The 18,984-nt window shown below is 39.3% G+C and overlaps 1 protein-coding gene across 2 annotated transcripts; it reads right to left on the reverse strand.

Moving 5' to 3' along the window:
* Positions 1 to 4,665: 4,665 nt before the first annotated feature.
* On the reverse strand, positions 4,666 to 18,881 carry LOC123875335 (pre-mRNA-processing factor 39). Of its 2 annotated transcripts, none has more exons than XM_045921105.1 (16): positions 18,664 to 18,881; positions 18,059 to 18,586; positions 17,330 to 17,707; positions 16,622 to 16,762; positions 15,758 to 15,895; positions 14,969 to 15,130; positions 14,188 to 14,313; positions 13,297 to 13,423; positions 13,022 to 13,169; positions 12,043 to 12,190; positions 10,113 to 10,223; positions 9,415 to 9,579; positions 8,857 to 9,077; positions 8,127 to 8,395; positions 7,240 to 7,438; positions 4,666 to 6,620 (listed from the first exon to the last, which is right to left on the reverse strand). In XM_045921105.1, the coding sequence occupies exons 1-16, from the start codon at positions 18,691 to 18,693 to the stop codon at positions 6,389 to 6,391; spliced, it is 3,123 nt and encodes a 1,040-aa protein (XP_045777061.1). In that variant the 5' UTR covers positions 18,694 to 18,881; the 3' UTR covers positions 4,666 to 6,388. The 2 variants fall into 2 exon arrangements, with proteins under 2 accessions (XP_045777061.1, XP_045777059.1); XM_045921103.1 differs by having other exon boundaries at positions 18,059 to 18,589.
* Positions 18,882 to 18,984: the final 103 nt, after the last annotated feature.

An 18,984-nucleotide genomic window follows, 5' to 3' on the forward strand; every position in this document is an offset into this window, starting at 1 on the left:
CAGAAATAGAGGAATTAATATGTAAATATAAACCTCTTTTTGCTAAGGACAAATATGATATAGGCACTGTGAAAGGCTATGAAGCACATATTGATTTATTAATTGATAAATACTGTAGTAAAAGACCTTATAGGTGTTCTATTGAAGACAAAAAAGAAATTGAACAACAAGTATCTAAATTATTACAAGAGAACCTAATTGAAGAGTCCTGTAGTCCTTTTGCTGCGCCTGTAACACTGGCCTATAAAAAAGAAGAAGGGAAAAGATCAAGACTATGTATAGACTTTCGGGAATTAAATAAAATTGTGGTTCCTCAATCACAGCCGTTTCCACTTATTGAAGACTTGATGGTAAAGACTGCAAAATGTAAATACTTCTCAACACTGGATATAAATTCAGCATTCTGGTCCATACCTTTGAAGATCGAAGACAGGGAAAAAACAGCATTTGTTACGCAGGAAGGGCATTTCCAATGGACATGCTTGCCATTTGGTTTAAAGACATCACCTGCAATTTTTCAAAGAATATTAAGTAGTATTATACGGAAACACAAACTATCAGATTTCACTGTAAACTACATTGATGATATTTTGGTATTTTCTGAGACATTTTCTGACCACATAAAGCACTTATCACTTTTGCTGGAAGCAATATTAAAAGAAGGCTTTAGATTAAAATTTTCAAAATGTAACTTTGCACAAGACTCAGTAAAATATTTAGGTCATATTATCAAAAATAATACAATCACTCCACTGAAGGATAACTTAATTGCTATAAAGAATTTCCCTGTTCCAAAAACCCAGAAGAATGTTAGACAGTTTCTAGGTAAGATAAACTTTTACGGAAAATATGTACCAAAAATATCAATCATATTAGATCCATTACATAATTTATTAAGAAAAGGACAAAAATTCATTTGGTCAGGAAAATGTCAAGAGTCTTTTGAGACAATAAAAAAATTACTTTGTTCACAACCTATTTTAGCGATCTTTGACCCTGATCTCCCGATACATATATATACAGACGCTAGTATACAAGGTATCGCCGCAGTTTTGAAGCAACCACAACAAAGTGGAGAAGAAAAACCTTGTGCATATTTTTCAAGAAAATTAAATGACACACAAAAAAAGAAAAAGGCCATTTATCTAGAATGTTTAGCGATAAAGGAAGCCGTAAAATACTGGCAATACTGGCTTATAGGGAAAAGATTCAAGATTTTCACTGATCATAAACCATTGGAGAAAATGAACATAAAGGCAAGAACAGATGAAGAACTAGGAGACCTTACATATTACCTATCACAGTTCAACTTTGAGATAAAATATTCTCCAGGTAAATACAATGTGGAAGCAGATAGTTTAAGCAGAAATCCAGTACTAGACCCATGGGAAAATCAAGATGAGATTTTAAAAATTATAAATTTAATTCAATTAGAAGATATACAAAATGATCAAAAAAGGAATGAAGATATAAAACAGAGTAAATATAAAGTAACATTAAAAGATAACATATACTATCGTAAGGATGGGAAAAAGGAAAAGATATTACTAACTGAAGAATTCAGTAAAAAATTTATAAAGAAAATACATTATAAGTACTGTCATATTGGAATACAACAGATGAAAAGGAAAATTAATCCATTCTATACAGCGAAAAATTTAACATACAATATCAAAAAAATTTGTGACAGCTGTGAAATTTGCATAAAAAACAAATCTAGAGGAAAATATAATTTTGGACTCATGTCTCACTTAGGTCCGGCTACTTACCCTTTTGAAATAATGTCTATCGATACTATTGGTGGATTTGGTGGCTCACGTTCTACAAAGACATATTTACACCTCCTAGTAGACCACTTTTCGAGATATGCTTACATTTTGACTTCAAAAACTCAAAATTCCAATGATTTTATAAAGTTGGTTCAAAAGGTAACACATGAAAATAAAATTGGTCTAATTCTATCCGATCAATATCCAGGCATCAATTCAAAGGATTTCAAAAATTTTTTAGACAAAGAAAATATACCTATCATCTTCACTGCGGTAAATTCACCATTTTCAAATGGTCTGAATGAAAGATTAAATCAAACATTAACTAACAAAATAAGATGTAAGATAAATGAAAGAAAAGATAAACTAGCTTGGACAACTATTGCTCATGAATGCACTGAAAAGTACAATGAAACGGAACACACTGTAACAGGATTTTCACCAAAATATCTATTGGAAGGAAAAAATGTCGACATATTACCAGAAGAATTAAAACAAGATAAAACCTATAATGATTTATTGCAAGATAGGAAAACCGCATTTGAAAATACTTTAAAATCGCACAGTTATAATAAACAACATTTTGATAAGAACAGGAGAACGTGTGAATTAAAAGTAGGAGACCTAGTATATGTTGAAAATGGCAATCGTTTAAACAGGAAAAAACTGGATGAATTAAAAATTGGTCCGTATGAGGTTTTAGAAAAAATTTCAAACTCAGTCTACAAAATAAATACAGGACATAAAAAGTGTGAATCAAACCTTTTCCACATAACAAAACTGGTTCCAGTGTTAGATTGATGACTAATGTGGGGGGGGGAGATGTAAATGAAGATCTTCATTTAGATGGCAACATAATTTGAATTTGCCGCGCACACGTCACAAGTGTCAACTGTCAACTGTCAAGAGTTGTGCCAGTGTTGAAAATGAACGTTATTTTTGCCGAATGTTTTTAATGTAATTTGGATATTGAAATCTGATTAAAGTGTGGAGTAACAGCTTCGATTGTTGTTTCTCTTTTCAGAGCAACACAAGTTCTTTTATTTCGCACAATAAACACATTATAAACAACAAAGTTGAAAAAGTGTCCACAGTGAAGTATTCTGAGTTAGAACATTTAGGTAGATAGAAAATCTTTATTGCACGCAAAAACACATTATATATATGGTAATGGCAGACAGGCTAAGTTGATTTCTAGTTCCACAGTTCCGTGGACAGGCGATGGCTGTTTGCATTTCAAGAAATACTTCGGTATATAGTTACGCATAATATTATTGACGTCTTAACATACTTAGTAATAGGTGGATTGATGTAATAAACGATTAGTATAGGCAAAAATTTGCATCGCAACATATGGAAGACGATACCAAACACGTTGCTTTGTAAAATGTTAAAGAAGAAGTGTGAAGCAGAGCGCTACCACGACGCTTACAAGTCGCGGTCGCGTAGCTCAATACCCGTATTCACAATCATTACTATGAGGTCTCACAGTGCGGTCGAACTTACAGTGTAGGTTCCACCAATCAGATCATTGTAAATTGACGTGACACCGTCATCTGATTGGTGGAACCTACGTGCGTTCAAGGGCACTGTGAGACCTCATAGTAATGATTGTGAATACGGCCGTCAGTCTACCTGGTGTACGCTAAAACTCGCGCTGTGCACGGAGCAGGCGTCCAACTGCCTCATGCAGTACTGATACAATTTTGGCCTCGAGTGTGTGCAATTATGTCGAGTAGATTAAATTTCGACAAACATGCCATGCTTCTTGACGGGCATCTCTATCGTATAGTAATTCGTTTACCATGTCCCATTATACTGGACGAGTTTGCACTTCAATTATTCATTGCACTTCGTATCGATATTCATCATTGTGCGGCCTTCCGCTGTGGCTCTCAAGTAATTTGAAGAAACAAGTCCGCGAGCAGGCGCCCCCTGCGTGCGTTCGCCGCGCGTGTGAAACCCTTTGCACGCACCCACGCCGCGCCTCTTAGCCCTGCTCTTGCTATGTATTTTTCAATACAGACAGAAGCCTGCACTCGCGCAAGTTTTAGCGTACGCCCTTAGAATTTTGTTCTTAGGCCCGATATCCACTTAGCTGAGCGGAGATGTGTTCAGCAGACCAATCAGATTAGACACTTCCTGACACAAATTTATAGTGGGAAGTATATAAAATCAAAAATTAGGTACTATCAACAGATGTCTATCAATTATCTGATTGGTTTTGCTACTGAACAAATCTCAAATAGTATATACGGTCCTACCTCTTGATTTTATGTACGTCCTACTTACTACAAGTTTGTGTCAAGAAGTGTCAAGAAGTGTCGTAGACGATAAGGGCCGGCGCACATATGGCGGAACGCAGCGCAGAGCATTTTTCACAGTCAAATTATTTTTTATCGACATTGTCCTCATTGAAATAATATCTAAAATCAATTGTGTATCCGTGCGGATACTCGCGCATTCTCTGGTAGAAATTCGCGTAGTGTCACGCGATCAGAAAACTTCGCGGGCATGCTCTGCGCTGCGCTCCGCCATATGTGCGCCGGCCCTAATACGTGGCCGTTCTATAATTAAAAAAATTACGGCCACGAGTATTCCGCAAACTATTATTATGGTTCGGTTTTTAATGGAATAACTTCATGTGGCCGAATATTTTTTTTAATCAAATGATCGTTTGTGACTATATATATTTTCTTCTATAAATCATAATATTATTTATAGGGCTTTTGTAAATCTGCTTTGTATCTCTTTTTTTGCAAAATAAAAAAAATATTAGGTTTATATTTGTTCCATAGGTTCTGACAGTGTTGTATAAATAACTGATATATAATTATACTATGTTGCGTATTTATTTATAAAAGGGGTGTTAAAATGAATAAACCTTGTTTTATTATATAGTTTTTTTATTTTATTTATAAACACGTGACCTTAATTAAATAGCTCGTGTGATTCGCAAATTAGGAAAATCATTTTGCCATAACTTAAATACATCTTTTTACAACTCATTGTAAAAAATTAAAATGTTTATTAATTTATTATAGTAGGTTTCATTAAAAATCAAAGTATCCTTCTGTACTTTATGCTTTTCTTAATTAATAATAATCATTAATTATTATTATTTCATCTATTATTATTATTCAAGGAAAACTGTATTAAAATACCCCTTACTTCTACTTAAGGCAGATTGCATGATAGTCGTCATGTTTAAAAACCTATTTCGTTACCAGAGTGAACTAGAGTGAGGAAACTCGGTTGATCTGATCGACGTAATGACAAATATTAGGCTATAGTGACGTGAAATCATAGAAAAATAGGGCTACCTGCGTCAAATGACTAACGTTTGACGCCTGCCAATGACGTCGAAGCCTCGACAATTTGTTAGATGTTAGACCTAACTGGCGTGAACAGTGGCGTTACCCAATAAAGAAAAAATCTTTAGTTTCAATTTATACTAACAGCTAAGCGAAGCTAATTTCTAAGATTTGACACAGACTATTGACTTCTATCTCCATCACAAAACAAACTTCTTGCCCAGATGAAAAATTTGCGCGAATTTTATTTCATTTTATTAGTTCTCGGTTGAAATTGGTACTTCATGTGGAGATAGAGGTCAATATGCTGTGTTAAATTTTAGAAATTCGCTACGATTCGCTGCTAATGTAAATTGACCCTAAAGCTGTATTCAAAATCAGATTCAAAAGAAATTCTTAACTAGAAAAATTCTAAAACTCATGCACTGATTAATAAAGATTACTTCTATTATTTTAGTCGTTCCTATTCATAATATTCTAAGTTGTAACTAATTATTTTCATCAAACTTGGAAAATCTTAGTCTAGTTTTTATAATGAAACTGTTAGAGAATAACGTTTAGTCAAATTTTAAAATCTTAGTCGCTTTTATTTCCTTAGTTAACTTAGCAGTCAAATTTGAATTTTATACATAACCTTTCACCGCTTGGTTTTCTAGATCCTCCAAATTACAAAATAGGAAAATAAAGTCTACGTATTAATTGAGACACTTTATGATAAAACTACAGAAAATCAAGCACAGTTCATAAACTACATCGACCGTATACGGGCCACAGTTGGGATCATCACGTTATGCCGTCTTTAATTCTTACCATAGACAGCTAGATATCGTGTACAACATCGTCATACAAGGACGCAGATAGTACTGACTTTTCAATATCGAAAAATCGTACCATTAATAAAGCATTAAAGTTCACGTCACAGAAGTAAAAACTGCAGTTCTAAGCATCAAGTATTTACCGCCAGTATGCTTATGAGAATCACGTTAGTAGAATTTGAGGGTCGAAACACTTCAACATTAGAGTAAAATGGACCTTCATTGCCTTGTTCCAAAACTCAAGTTCGTCCATACATCTGTAGCCAGCGCTCCATGCAGAAACCTTGTGAAATCAAAATCGGTGGTACTGAATTTTATACTATAATTCAAGGAACTTAAGGTCCATTTTACTTCGTTATACACACTGATAATTATGCAACTGATCCTGACAGATTTACGCACAGTTAACGTGAATTCGAGTCTTTGAAGTGGAAAGTGCGAGCGTACGGCACTTTGAGTGAAGTTAAGTGCCGTGTACTGCACGTAGTGTCTAGTAGTAGTTGGGGTACTGCGGCCAGGGGTGCGGGTGGTGCGGGTAGGGGCCGGGCGGCTGCTGGTAGCCCCAGGGCGGCTGCTGGTACTGCTGCTGCGCGTACGACTGGTCGTACTGCGACTGCTGCGCGGTCGCGGCCGGCGTCTGGTAGTAAGTGCTCGCGCTGGTCGTCGTCACGGGTGTGGTCACACAACTCTCCTTCTTTTTGACCGCCGCGTCTGCTATCGGCCTGTGGTACAACGAAAAATAGATTGATTATCCATAATCATCGTCATCAACAATCACTACTACGCACGGGTCTCCTCTCAGAATGAAAAGGATTCTGCATCGTCTACCACACAGGCCAACTATGGGTTGGCAGGCTTAGGCTTGCAGGTTTCTGCGTGATGATTTCCTTTGCCGTAAAAGCAAGTCATACTTTTTTGCTCAAAACTCCTAAAAGTTAAAGGTGCGTGCCTGGGATCGAACTCTGGACCCCACGACTGGAGGCCGTCATCTTCATCACTAGGCTAAACCGCTTTTTATCAATATCCATACACCACCACACAAGATACACCGCACGTTGTTCTCGAGCAGCGCGCGCGGGCCAGAGCTCATCAACCATTATGTATGTATTAATAATTTATTATAAAAAAGGGGTGCGCATTTTGTAAGTTTGTGTTGTGGAGGATAATCTCCGAAGCTACTGCACCTATTTGGAAAATTCTTTGACCGTTTAAAAGGTACATTATTCCATATGGACATAGGCTATATATGTATATAGTATGTATTAACCCGGGCGTAGTCGGGGGCGGACCTCTAGTATAAAATAAGCAAGTCAAAATGGAAATGAAGTAAGCTGCACTCACGCGTGGTGCGGCGGCGCGTCGTGCTTGGCGGCGCGCGCGCGCTTGCGCAGGTGCTTGTGCAGCGCGCGCGCGTGCAGGTGCGCGGCGCGCGCGGCCGCCGCGCTGCCCAGCTCGTCCGCCAGCTCGCGGCGCCGCCACGCCATGGCAGCGCTCGTCTCCGCCTCCGCGCCCTCCTGCCGCTCGTAGCTCATCACCAGCTCTGCGACACACCCACATCATATTCTAATGTATAACTTTAGTATATACCCAGCTATACTCATGTATTTAGTCGATATGATAATAACTCACGATAGTTTGAACATTAAAAATATTCTAATGTGTTAAGATTAGACAACTTGTTTTAACGCGCTGTAATACCAGTAAATCGAATCGCCGATTTTTAGCAAATCTTTACCATCCATAGGTAAATCAACATGCTATTTAAGTGCTATTTTGGGCTTCGTCTGTGGTGGTGTTTGCTGGTGCGCGTTGTGCGCGTGTTTTGGAGTGTTTTTTTTGTTGGAAGTGGCCGGTTTTTGTGTTCTGCTGGTGTTTTTTGGTGGTGGAACTGACTGGGAAGTGCTCTAAAGGGGTGCCGCGTGTGTGTCGGCGGGCGCCGGCACAGACGCCGTCCATACTTATACATATAGTTTCCCTAACTTGTAAATAACTACAAACTTGACATTGGCTAATCAGTGTAAAGCCAGACGAGAGAGAAAAAAGTGCTGTTTATACAATAGCGCGCACCGATGTCACTAGATTGTGGTTACATTGAAGCGCGTTATTATTGTAAAACTAGAACATGATTACAAAATACGAGGGTTTTCAAATCCGCGGTAAAAGGGAGAGGGTGAAGTTAAAAACAAATACCTAATTACAATATTTTGCTTTTTCGGTTGGATATTTACCTTCCAGCTGTTCGTATGGCGTGCCAGGCGTATGCAGGGCCAAGTCGAGCCGCTGCATATGCAGCCGCGAGTTGAGAGGGTCTTTAGTGATGGCATCGTCGAGGGCCTTCCTCGCCGCGGGCGGGTCCTGCTTCACGTGGAACAGGAAGCGCGCGTACTTGACCGCGAGCGCGGACGCGACAGCCTTGCTCTTAGCGGTGGATATGTAATTCTCGTATAACTGGATGCACTTTTCGTAGTCTCCCCGACGACGTTCGAGATTAATCCGTCTGTAAAAATTGGAGAACACCAATGTGTTACATCCATAAAAATCAGTTGCCACATGTATGAAATCATCACTTCACATCACAAGTATCGATGATGTTATGGTCACAAAATAACTATTGGCCGCTATAAATGAGTAGTTACTATAAATCAGTCAAGTGCGAGCCGGTCTCGCACAGGAAGGGTTCCATACCATCATATAAAAAGTAACACTTTTAACTTTTTTTTTTTAGATTTATGGGGGCAATTTTGAAATTTTTAGTATGATATTTTTAATGTTAACGGCGGCAAAACACATTCTGTAAAAATTACAGGGCTCTATCTATTATAGTTCACGAGACACAGCTCGCTGGCAGGTAGACAGACGGACGGACGGACGGACGTACACGAGAGTCTTAGTAGTAGGGTCCCGTTGCTACCCTTTGGGTACCGAACCCCAATAAGGGTCGGAGGAGGCCTAACATACCTGTACTGTATCTGCACGAGGTGCGGACACGTCTTCTCGATGCGGTCGAGTATGTCCGCCGCCTTGGACAGGTTGCCCTGCGCCTCCTCGAAGTGCGCCCAGTGCAAATGTAATTCCGGCTTGTCGAGGTGGTGCACCGTGCAAGCTCGCTCCAACACCTCCCTTTCTATTGCCACCAGCTCCGGGTTGGTGGCTGAACGCTCCTCGAGGAACTTTATCAGCTGTGTATCAGATAAAATTGCATTATTTAGTGAATAAGGTATTACATCACACTAATATTATAAAGGAGAAAGTTTGTATGTGTGTGTGTGTGTGTGTGTGTATGTTTGTTACTCCTTCACGCAAAAACTACTGGACGGATTGGGCTGAAATTTAGAATGGAGATAGATTATACCCTGGATTAGCACATAGGCTACTTTTTATCCCGGAAAATCAAAGAGTTCCCATGGGAATTTTAAAAAACCTACATCCACGCGAACGAAGTCGCGGGTATCAGCTAGTAGTGAATAAAAAACTTTTATACATGGTATAATATGTGAGTATGAGTGTGTCTCTCACCCGCATCCAGAATTCCTCGTAAAGCGCGCAGGCAATGAGGCACCGCTCGTGCAGCACTAGAGCGCGCTTCAATGAACCATGTTGTTTCTCCCACTCCAAGTAAGCCTTCCAGTTCTTCAGCTGGCAGCGCTCCAGCGGCTTCACGTGAAAGTAGGGCCGTTTAATCTAAGCAGAAAAAAATAAAATATTATTTTTGCGTTCAGATACAATCTATTTGCACGTCTTAACAGATTCTTAAGGTTCCATACCTCGAAAGGAAAAAGGAACACTTATAGGATAACTTCATTGCCTGGCTGTTGTATCTGTCAAGATCCGTCAAAGGAATCAAAACCTATAGGGTACTTCCCGTTGACCTAGAATCATGAAAGACCTAGGTCCTTAAGCACAAGTAAAGGGAAAAATCCGAAAACCGTGAATTTGAGCTTATATCACAAAAAAAAATTAAATGTGTTCACGAAATAATTGATTTTTCTAATTCAAATATAGATGGCACAGTCCGTTAAATTTGCAGTGTTCTACATGAAAGTGTTAGGTATATCTTGTGCGATAGTACGGAACCCATCGTGTGCGAGTGCGACTCACTCTTGACCGATTTATTTTATTTACGAGATTGTTGTGACTTAGCCAGGCTAAGGTGACGAGAAAACTCAAAAGCTAACGTTCAAGGATCAGATAGTTTATTAAAATCAGTATCTCACCCCTTCTTCGTAAGTCCACCGCGCGGCGACTTCCTCGCCAGTCGCCTTGTGCACTTTCCTGCGAGCTGCTATGATGCGTTCTTTGATTGACTGCGCTTCTTCTTCTGAAGCCTGTGAATAAAAATCGTGTGTGATTCATTATCCATACTAATATTATAAATGCAAAGGCATGTGTCTGCCAGTCTGTCTGCTAGCTTTTCACGGGCCATTTTAACGGATTTTGACGAAATTTATATCCCGAGGACGGAATAAGAGCTTTTTTTGTCCTGGAAAATAGCATGTTGACACCGGCATATATGCTGTTTACGAGGGGTGGCTGAAAAGTTCTGAGCCTAGGGCATTAAAAGTCTAGATAAAAATCTAAATAAAATTTATTTTTCAATATAGTCCCCATGGACTTCAATGCACTTTTGACATCTTTTATAGAGGGCTTGTATCCCTGAAAAAAAATAAGCCGCGTCTTTAGCTTGAAAATGTTCATTTACGGCCGCCTTCATCTCTTCATCATCTCCAAATCTTCGTCCCCGAAGGTCCTTTTTCAAATTTTTAAATAGAAAATAGTCGCTAGGGGCCAGATCTGGACTATAGGGAGGGTGGTTCACTTCATCGAATCCAGTTTCTCGCAAGGCTTGCCTCGCAATGCGCGCTGTGTGAACCGGCGCATTGTCTTGCAGAAACAAAATTCCTTTGCTGATTTTGCCTCTTCTTTTTTCAACAATGGCTTCGCGAACTTTTTTCAAAAGCCCTGCATAATACTCTGCATTCATCGTAGTTTTTTTTTGGAGGTAATCTATGAGTAAAACTCCTTCGCAATCCCAAAAAATGGTGGCCATGAGTTTGGAAGCCGATTTTTCCACCTTGAACTTCTTCGGCGGCTTTTCCCCCTTCTCTATCCATTGCATTGACTCTTGTTTCGACTCCGGGTCATATTGTCGGATCCACGTTTCATCAACGGTGACAATACGAGTGCAAATTTCCTCCAAATTGTCCTTGCACAGGTCTATAAATTCTTCGGAAGTTTCAACTCGTCGCTGCTTGTCCAGTGGCGTGAGCATTTTAGGCACCCAACGCGCACTGACTTTATTCATATGCAAATGATTATGCATAATGTCTCCAACTCGTTCCTTACTGATGCTCAGCTCTTCTGCTATCTGCCACAATTTTACTCGCCGATCGTCCAGTACAATTTTTTTTACTTTTTCGATGTTTTCATCAGTGACTGCGGTGTTCGGCCGGCCCGAGCGGGGGTCGTCTTCCAGAGTCTCTCGGCCTTGTTGGAATAGGCGTGTCCATCGTTTAACCGTGGCTGACGACGGTCCAGATTCTCCGTATACACTAGACATTTCTTCAAAAATTTCTTTTGCTGTTTTCCCCTTTTTTACGAGGAATTTTATGACGGCGCGATGTTCCAATTTCGTTAACTGCAGCGATGACTCAGACATGTTGATGTTCACGGTTCAATTACTCAAAGCTTAATGAAGCTAATGACATGAAACTTTTCTTATATAGTGGGTAGATGTCGCTCAACTAGTGACCCGCCGGATGAGTAATTAGCACGAATGCAAGTGCCTTAGGCTCAGAACTTTTCAGCCACCCCTCGTAAATGCAGCGAACATAGCTCTACTCAACGAGAAGCTTGCGTTATATTCCAAGCAACATCTTCCTGAAGTTCTCTCTGGTGACAGCAAATAGACCATTGTCCCTGCGATGTACTGGATATATCACGGAAAACAAAGAGTTCTTTAAAGAACTATTTTAAGGAGAGATTTTTAAAGAAAATTACATTTATGCCAACCATTCGAGCTAGCGTAAATATGCGGAACGATACGATTGCCGCCAGCCACACAATTTGGAATATCGCGAATAAATAATTAGCTGAATCAGAGTAGTGGGATCGAAGCATAACCCAGGACAAAGAAGAAGAGCTCACAATATGATCCAGTGGTTCGTCCTCGCCGGGCGGCAGGTCGAGCGGCGGCTGCGCGGGCGCCGTGTCGCGCACCTCCTCGCGCAGGCGCACCAGCTCCGCGCGCCCCACCACGCCCGACACCGGCTCCGACATCACGTGCTCTTGGAAACTGTAAGAAAAATAAATAAAACGCACGCACACAAGTGTTTGCTCACGTAAAAAGGAAAAAATACATATATACGGGCCGAATTGAGAACCACCTGCTTTTCGAAACTCGGTTAAAAATACTGTCAACTCGCAATCCGTATCCAAGAATTCTCGATCCGAAATAGCAGTAGTTACTATATTTTGTATGAAGGGTTGCTCACTAGATCCGAATTTCATTTTTCGAAGCCGAAATATCTCCAATTTGAAGCATCGTTCACAGACCGAATTTACCACAATATTACTTGTGTAAATGCTTGCACACTCCATCCGTGTGTATTTTTCCATCTGATCTGAAATCTGATATGTATCAGATTTCATCTCATTTTCATTTCAACATTGACACAGACACAGTTCACACAGTGTAAAATCAACATTTTTGAATTATTCAATCCTAATTTCCTAGATCTAAATTTTCTTCAATTAAAAATTAAGCCCAAATACCATTTGCGTCAATAGAACTTGAAAATGATGGACGTTTATAAGCACTTTAATTAATACCCATATGAACTTTTATTTAATAGCCATATGAATGGAATTTCAAAAATCCTTTCTTAGTGAGTGTTTTAATGTCATAAAATGAACCTATTATTATCAAAATTTCGAGTTCCTAACCCCTGCGAATTTATTTGTACCAAAAAATTGAAAAAAAGAAGCACTTATCTCTATCAGATTTCTACCAGTGACTTTTGGCTGTTGGAGAGGTGGAAAAGCAAGAAGAAACGGTACAACAAAAATAAAGGTGGGATATGCTTGTCTTTTTATATACCTATAAGTACAGAAGATATTCTCTTACTTGTCAAAGTGTGAGGTGTACCCCAGGGTGGGCGTGGCCAGCAGGCGGTCGTAGATGTTGGTGACGTGCAGCGCCGAGCCGTTCTCCGCCTCCCACTTGATGTACGACTCCCACAGCCGGTCCGAGCGGAACTCCAGCCCGCAAGCCTCTGCAAGAGGTTATATTAACATCAATCAATCTATATTTATATTGTAAAGAAGTTTACAAAATAATATACAAAACAAACAACTGAGATATACTTTGTGTGACAATGAGGTAAACATGCAATTTCTCACCTATTGCCCTCTCATACTGGGATCTGATGAAGGCATGGTCATCAGTTTTCGTGGACTTAACGTGATTGAGATAATGTATCCAAAGGTCCACCGATAGGGGGATAGCTTTGAGTCCTCTTTCCAACACCTGAAACATGCGCATCATCAGCTTTGCTCCACGGGAGGCGAGCGTCGCGCGGCGACGCCACGAAGCAAGGGAATATTGAATAGCATTGTATATCATGTTTCAAGTACAGTATTACCACGTTAGCAAGTTACGCCGGTGTATCCGCGCAGCTGAGTGACGTGCAAGCTGGGCTGGCTGCCGATACGGGCCGTAGCTTGCGCGTGGCGGTACTGTGGCAGTGCTGCGGGCGGGCGGTCGTCGTGGCACGCGGACCGCCCGCCCTCACCGCGTATAAAAGGTTATCGGTGTACACCTGTTATGCAGAGGTCCGTCGCGCCGGCGCCGCCCTTCAGATGTTTCGCCGCAGCCTCCATGCTAGTATGGATTCGTTTTTACAATAACTCTCTTAAATAATTCCAACATTCACAAAGTACGCACTTAAGTAATAACTAAATATCATATTACAATATAAATCACGCGTGAACAAATCATAGTAAACATATGCACTGGATAGTAAATAAATACACCACAAGCAATGAACCACTAGAGAGATATCTACGCGGCGTTTATACTCTCCGGTGCGAATCGACGGCTTTGCCTTACGGACATGACGGGCCTCGAAGCGCTGTTGGGAAAAAAAACAATTGCAAAATACCGGTTAGGACTAAAACAATTCAAAATCCAAGTGTTTGACACATTGATCATGAATCTCATCAAGTATATTCCTTATTTGACTCACCATAACTTGAACAGAATATCATTATTGCGAAATGGGGGGTACTCACCTCGAGGCACTTCTTTTTACTTCCTTTACGTTTCTCGTAGTCGGCGTACTTGCGCCAGTAGCCGTAGCAGTACGGGTAGTGCGACAGGAACGCGTCGTAGGCTTCGCGCGCCGCCTCCACGTCGCTCTGCCGAGAACGAGACGCCGCTATCTATCATTTCCGTTTTGCTCGGCAGCCCTACTCGCTAGCCACTGGCTCGCGTCAGTTGGCCCTTGCCAATCGTCATCAACTTCAGTTCCCATTGCTTCACAAAGCAATAAGATTAGCGTATATTTTCATCATCGCATTTATTATTTTTGTGAGAGCTCATAAAATACCTTTGATATAAACTTGATAGCATTTAATCAAAATTAGTGTAGTGGAACTCAAGATATGCTTTCAGGAATAGCACATAGCACTGATTGTAAAACTAAAAGTATAAAAAACTATCTCATATAGAAATGCAAGTTGTGTCCAAATTTCAAATAAATCCAATGACAGCTTTTCGAGTTTTGCTGACACAAACGTACAGAAACTGAATTTTTATATAAAGACCTGCTGGATAAACAACTTTAACTTGAATGGACTAATTTTACTAATACTGAAAAACGACTACACATAATATTTAATTTATAATATTTAATTATTATAATTATTAAGTTCCTATGGTGCTGTGAATGTTCATGGGTGGTAGTTCAATGCTCATTTTTTAAATTTAAAAAAAAACGTGTTAAAACTTAAAATCATTGGTGGACTAAAACTAAATAAAACAGACAATTACATAGATTTTGTTAATTCTTACCTCTTGGTCGACATACTGCAGTAAATAAGTCCATCCAGTGAAATCTGTTGGATCGTCATTGACAACTTTCCAGTACTTGTCCAGCTCTGGAAGCGTTTTCTTTTTAGGTTTGTCATCCACTGATGATCGCTTTTCGGCCGGCACTGGCTTGCTTTCACCATTCTGTTAAAAGAAAAATTGTTGAGCAATCCAACAAGATAATACTAGCTTAAATCATACCAGATGAAATTCTGTGATTTAGACTTATGTCGTAAATTTATTCGCCGTTGACACAATGCCGCTTTTCCGCCTAAACAAAGCCTAAAATGCATAAAGTCGTTAATAGTTACCTTACCGTATGAAAATGTCTCAGTGTCCTTAATGCGATAGTCTAGATTAGAAAATTAATTCACATTACAGAAAAGTATGTATACAGTTAAATAAAATACCACTTAATATATTAAGGCAACGAAGAAGTTGTTTGCTTGCTATAAATTGAAGAAAAAGCCACAGCCATGTCAATTAAGGGCCATAACAGACACAATGCTCAAAAGATCGATGCCGCGATTGATTGGTCCACTCCACTCACATACAACCTCGAGTTATATCAAATTGAAATAATACATCTCCTCCATTTTTGAAAGTCAGTTAAAAAAGTAGCCTATGTCCTTGGCTAATCCTCTACTTGTCTGTGAAAGTCCCATCAAAATAGGTCTAGCCGTTCCGAATATTAGCCGGTTCAAACAGACAGACAGACAGACAAGACAAAAAATGTGTTAAATACTATTGAAAATATTAAAATTGATTTACCTTAGCAACTGCTTGTTTCTTGCCAGCAGATTCACTCTCAGATGTTGGTGACCCGGGATCATAGCCATCTCTCGCTTCATTTGGTTTTCGTTTTCGAGACTCTTTTTTAGATGCTGGCAATTCATCTTCTGACACAACCTACAAAATATGTAATGTTTTGTAAAAGCCCCCAGTTTACAATAACTTTTTTGTATTATGAGATGTATGTACAATATTTTTTTGTATTACTCTTTTTATTACGAGATCAGGCTCACGCTTGACGACAATCACGCTTAATAAAAAGTAATTAGAGGTTTGGAGCTAAGCTAGGTTGGATTGCGTTTGCCTAGAAGATGCCTATTTGCGGTGTCATGGTGTGACCTCAACATGTTCAGCAGCCAACATTCAAAAACTTTGTTTACATTTTACAGCAGGATCTTATGGTGGTACCAAATCCTACACAAGTCGGCTAACACACTAACGCTAGCCGCACGCGGATATTGAACACACACATACACACGCACACACTATTTTGTGTTTTACATATTATTAAATTAATCATCATCATCATTATCATCAGCCTGTGGAGGTCCACTGTAGGACATAGGCCTACCCTATAGAGCGCCACCACACCCGGTCCTCAGCCTTCCTCATCCAGCCACTTCCCGCCAGCCGCTTTATATCGTCGGTCCAGCGTGCTGGAGGCTGTCCCACACTACGTTTGCTTAAACGCAGTCTATTATTAAATTAAATTATTAGGGTATTATTAAATTATTACTGATAAATAATCTATCAGATTTCTCTCTCAACAGTCTTGTTAGTCAAGGTATTCTTTATAAATAACAAGTATCAGTATTTTAGTAATAAATAGTAGTTTTAGTTAACCTCAGTATCAGCTGGTAGTTCAGCAGGTTTGGGGCCGGGTAGCTCATCGTCAGAGACATTCTCAGCATCCTTCACACTTGGCTTTTGTACTGCAGGCAACTCATCTTCAGATACCACTTCTGTTTCTTCAGCCCCACCAACCTTTGCAAGTTTAATTAATGAGATAATTACTAATTACAAATTATTTGTAGCAGTTCAGCAATGTCTTTGTGTTATTACTGAGGGTTGTGAGCGGAAAGGGTCTTAATCACATAATGGAAGTTTTTTGAGATATAAATTGACTATAAGAACAAGATTTTCTCTAGGTTTTCACAGCTATTATCAAATTTTAGTGATAATAACCAGGACTTATGGCTTAATGTGCTTAGAGACAAAGAAAAGCTCAAATTCTTAATTGCAAAGTCGGTCACCCATTCAGTTACCAAATTGCATAAATGTTGCTTAACAATCGCTATCTACATAATATATCATGTCCCAAAACCTATGTGAAGGATACAAATCACAAAGCATAGAGGGTATCCGAGAGTTTTAATCTAAAAAAAACTTAAGGAATTTTTTTTAATTAGAGTGTGATTGCTATCACAACATCTAATTATCCAGCTCATGATCTAACACCAAAAATACGCAATAATCTCAGAAGGAGACTAAAACCCATATTCATGCAAGTTCTCTCTTGTTGGCCTCCTAGCAACAGATCATAATATGTACCTCTTTTTTCTCAACTTCTTCAGACTTGTCATCAGTTTCCATCTTTTCAGGTTGCTTCACCTTTTTCTCAGTATTTGTCTTGACTTCTGAATCAATGTTTTCTTCCATTTTACTAACTTCTGTATTGTCTCTGACTTCTGAAGTTTCTTTTTCTGCAGCAATATTTTTGTCTTCAGCATTTTCACTGACTTCTGTATTTTCTTTACCTTCTGTATTTTCATTGAGTGTACTTTTTTGCAACTCAAGTTCCTCATCATTTGCACTTTTCTCATCTGTTGCAGTATTATCAGGTTTGGTGTCATTATTCTCACTAGTGCTATTCTCGTCATTATCTTGTGTTTCATCTTTATCAAGAACTGCTTCTTCTTCATCTATTGCCTATAAACAATTACTCATTAGTAATTGTAAAATATAGTAAAAATCTGTTATAACAACACCAAAGGAACCACAATCATTATAAGATTGCAAAAGCCAGCAGTTGTAACAACCAGTGCAAAATTTATCCTGCAAACAGTCAGGACTCAAGCTTTGGGACATTATAAACTAAGTACATCATTGTAAACAATGTTATTGTAAATGGTTCAAAACTCAGCAATAATTTGAATAATTGCTGTTTTCAAATATTTTGAGACAACAAGTAATTTAATAACTATCAGTAAAAAATAATTAAAAGATTCATTCAGCTCTCATAATTGCTAAGGTTACGTTTTGAAGTTAAATATTTTTTACCTGTGCATCTTCACTTTCCGCAACACCTGTTTTCTCAATAATGTCTTCATTTATTGCATCCTCACTGTTTTCCTGAGCAATCTCAGCACTCCCATTATTTTGCTTTAACATATCTGCCGTATCACTTGCAGCTTCTGTGGTATTTTCTTGCTCGCTTCCAACTTCTGCATCAATCTTCTGTGTCTCTGGGATTTCTAGATCCACTTCATTCATTCTGTATGTGGCACTTAAACGTGAATCTCCGTCGGACAGCACGTTGTTCAACGAGTCACTGGGAAAGTTGACGGCATTGTCGCCAACGTCAAAGGAATCGGTATTGAACCCTTCAGTATTGTTGTCTAAGTAGTCACCGACACTGCCAGTAGACAGTTCCACTGCGTTAAGGAAAGCTTGGTTCGATGTAGACGACTCGTCAACCGCAGCGTCAACACTATTAAATTCACCGTCCGTCAACAGATGAGACAATCCATTCGAATTTTCGTTAATCAATGGTCCTTCATCAGTATCCATCGGCCCCTCTGATAAACACTTCTAAAACAACGTAAATATTATATTTATGGCCGAAATGCGCAATGAAAACTTCTATAACCTCTTAAAATACCTACCTGTAAATCAGAACTAGCTTCATCATCCATGTTTTGTTTGTAGCTAAAGAGAAGCTACAATCGAGGTAACGCAGAACTCCAGATTAACTTCAAGCTAGTGTGATAATTTAACAGAATTGAATCAAATGAATCAGATATTTGAGCTCTTGAATACTTTTCGCTTCCTTCACCGAGCTTCGCTTTATAGACGTAGTGATTACATACTCTTTGGTCTGTGTTCGCTTGCGTCGTTTGCTTGCTTCCTAGTTCTTGCCATCAAAGAGTATGTAATCACTATAGTGCGTTTCATCGAATAGTACCTATGGCGTTATGTTGGCTCCC

Source organism: Maniola jurtina, chromosome 19 (genome assembly GCF_905333055.1).
Source record: "Maniola jurtina chromosome 19, ilManJurt1.1, whole genome shotgun sequence".
NCBI lineage: Eukaryota > Metazoa > Arthropoda > Insecta > Lepidoptera > Nymphalidae > Maniola > Maniola jurtina.

What these genes read in the sequence shown, in the direction of transcription:
- LOC123875335 (XM_045921103.1), bottom strand. Translation starts at nt 18,693, where the DNA reads ATGGATGATGAAGCTAGTTCTGATTTACAG. An exon ending in CTCGTGCAGATACAGTACAG is followed by an intron (nt 8,396 to 8,856) that starts GTATGTTAGGCC and finishes CAATTTTTACAG; the next exon opens with ACGGATTAATCTCGAACGTC. An exon ending in GACGCGCCGCCGCACCACGC is followed by an intron (nt 6,621 to 7,239) that starts GTGAGTGCAGCT and finishes GTTGTACCACAG; the next exon opens with GCCGATAGCAGACGCGGCGG.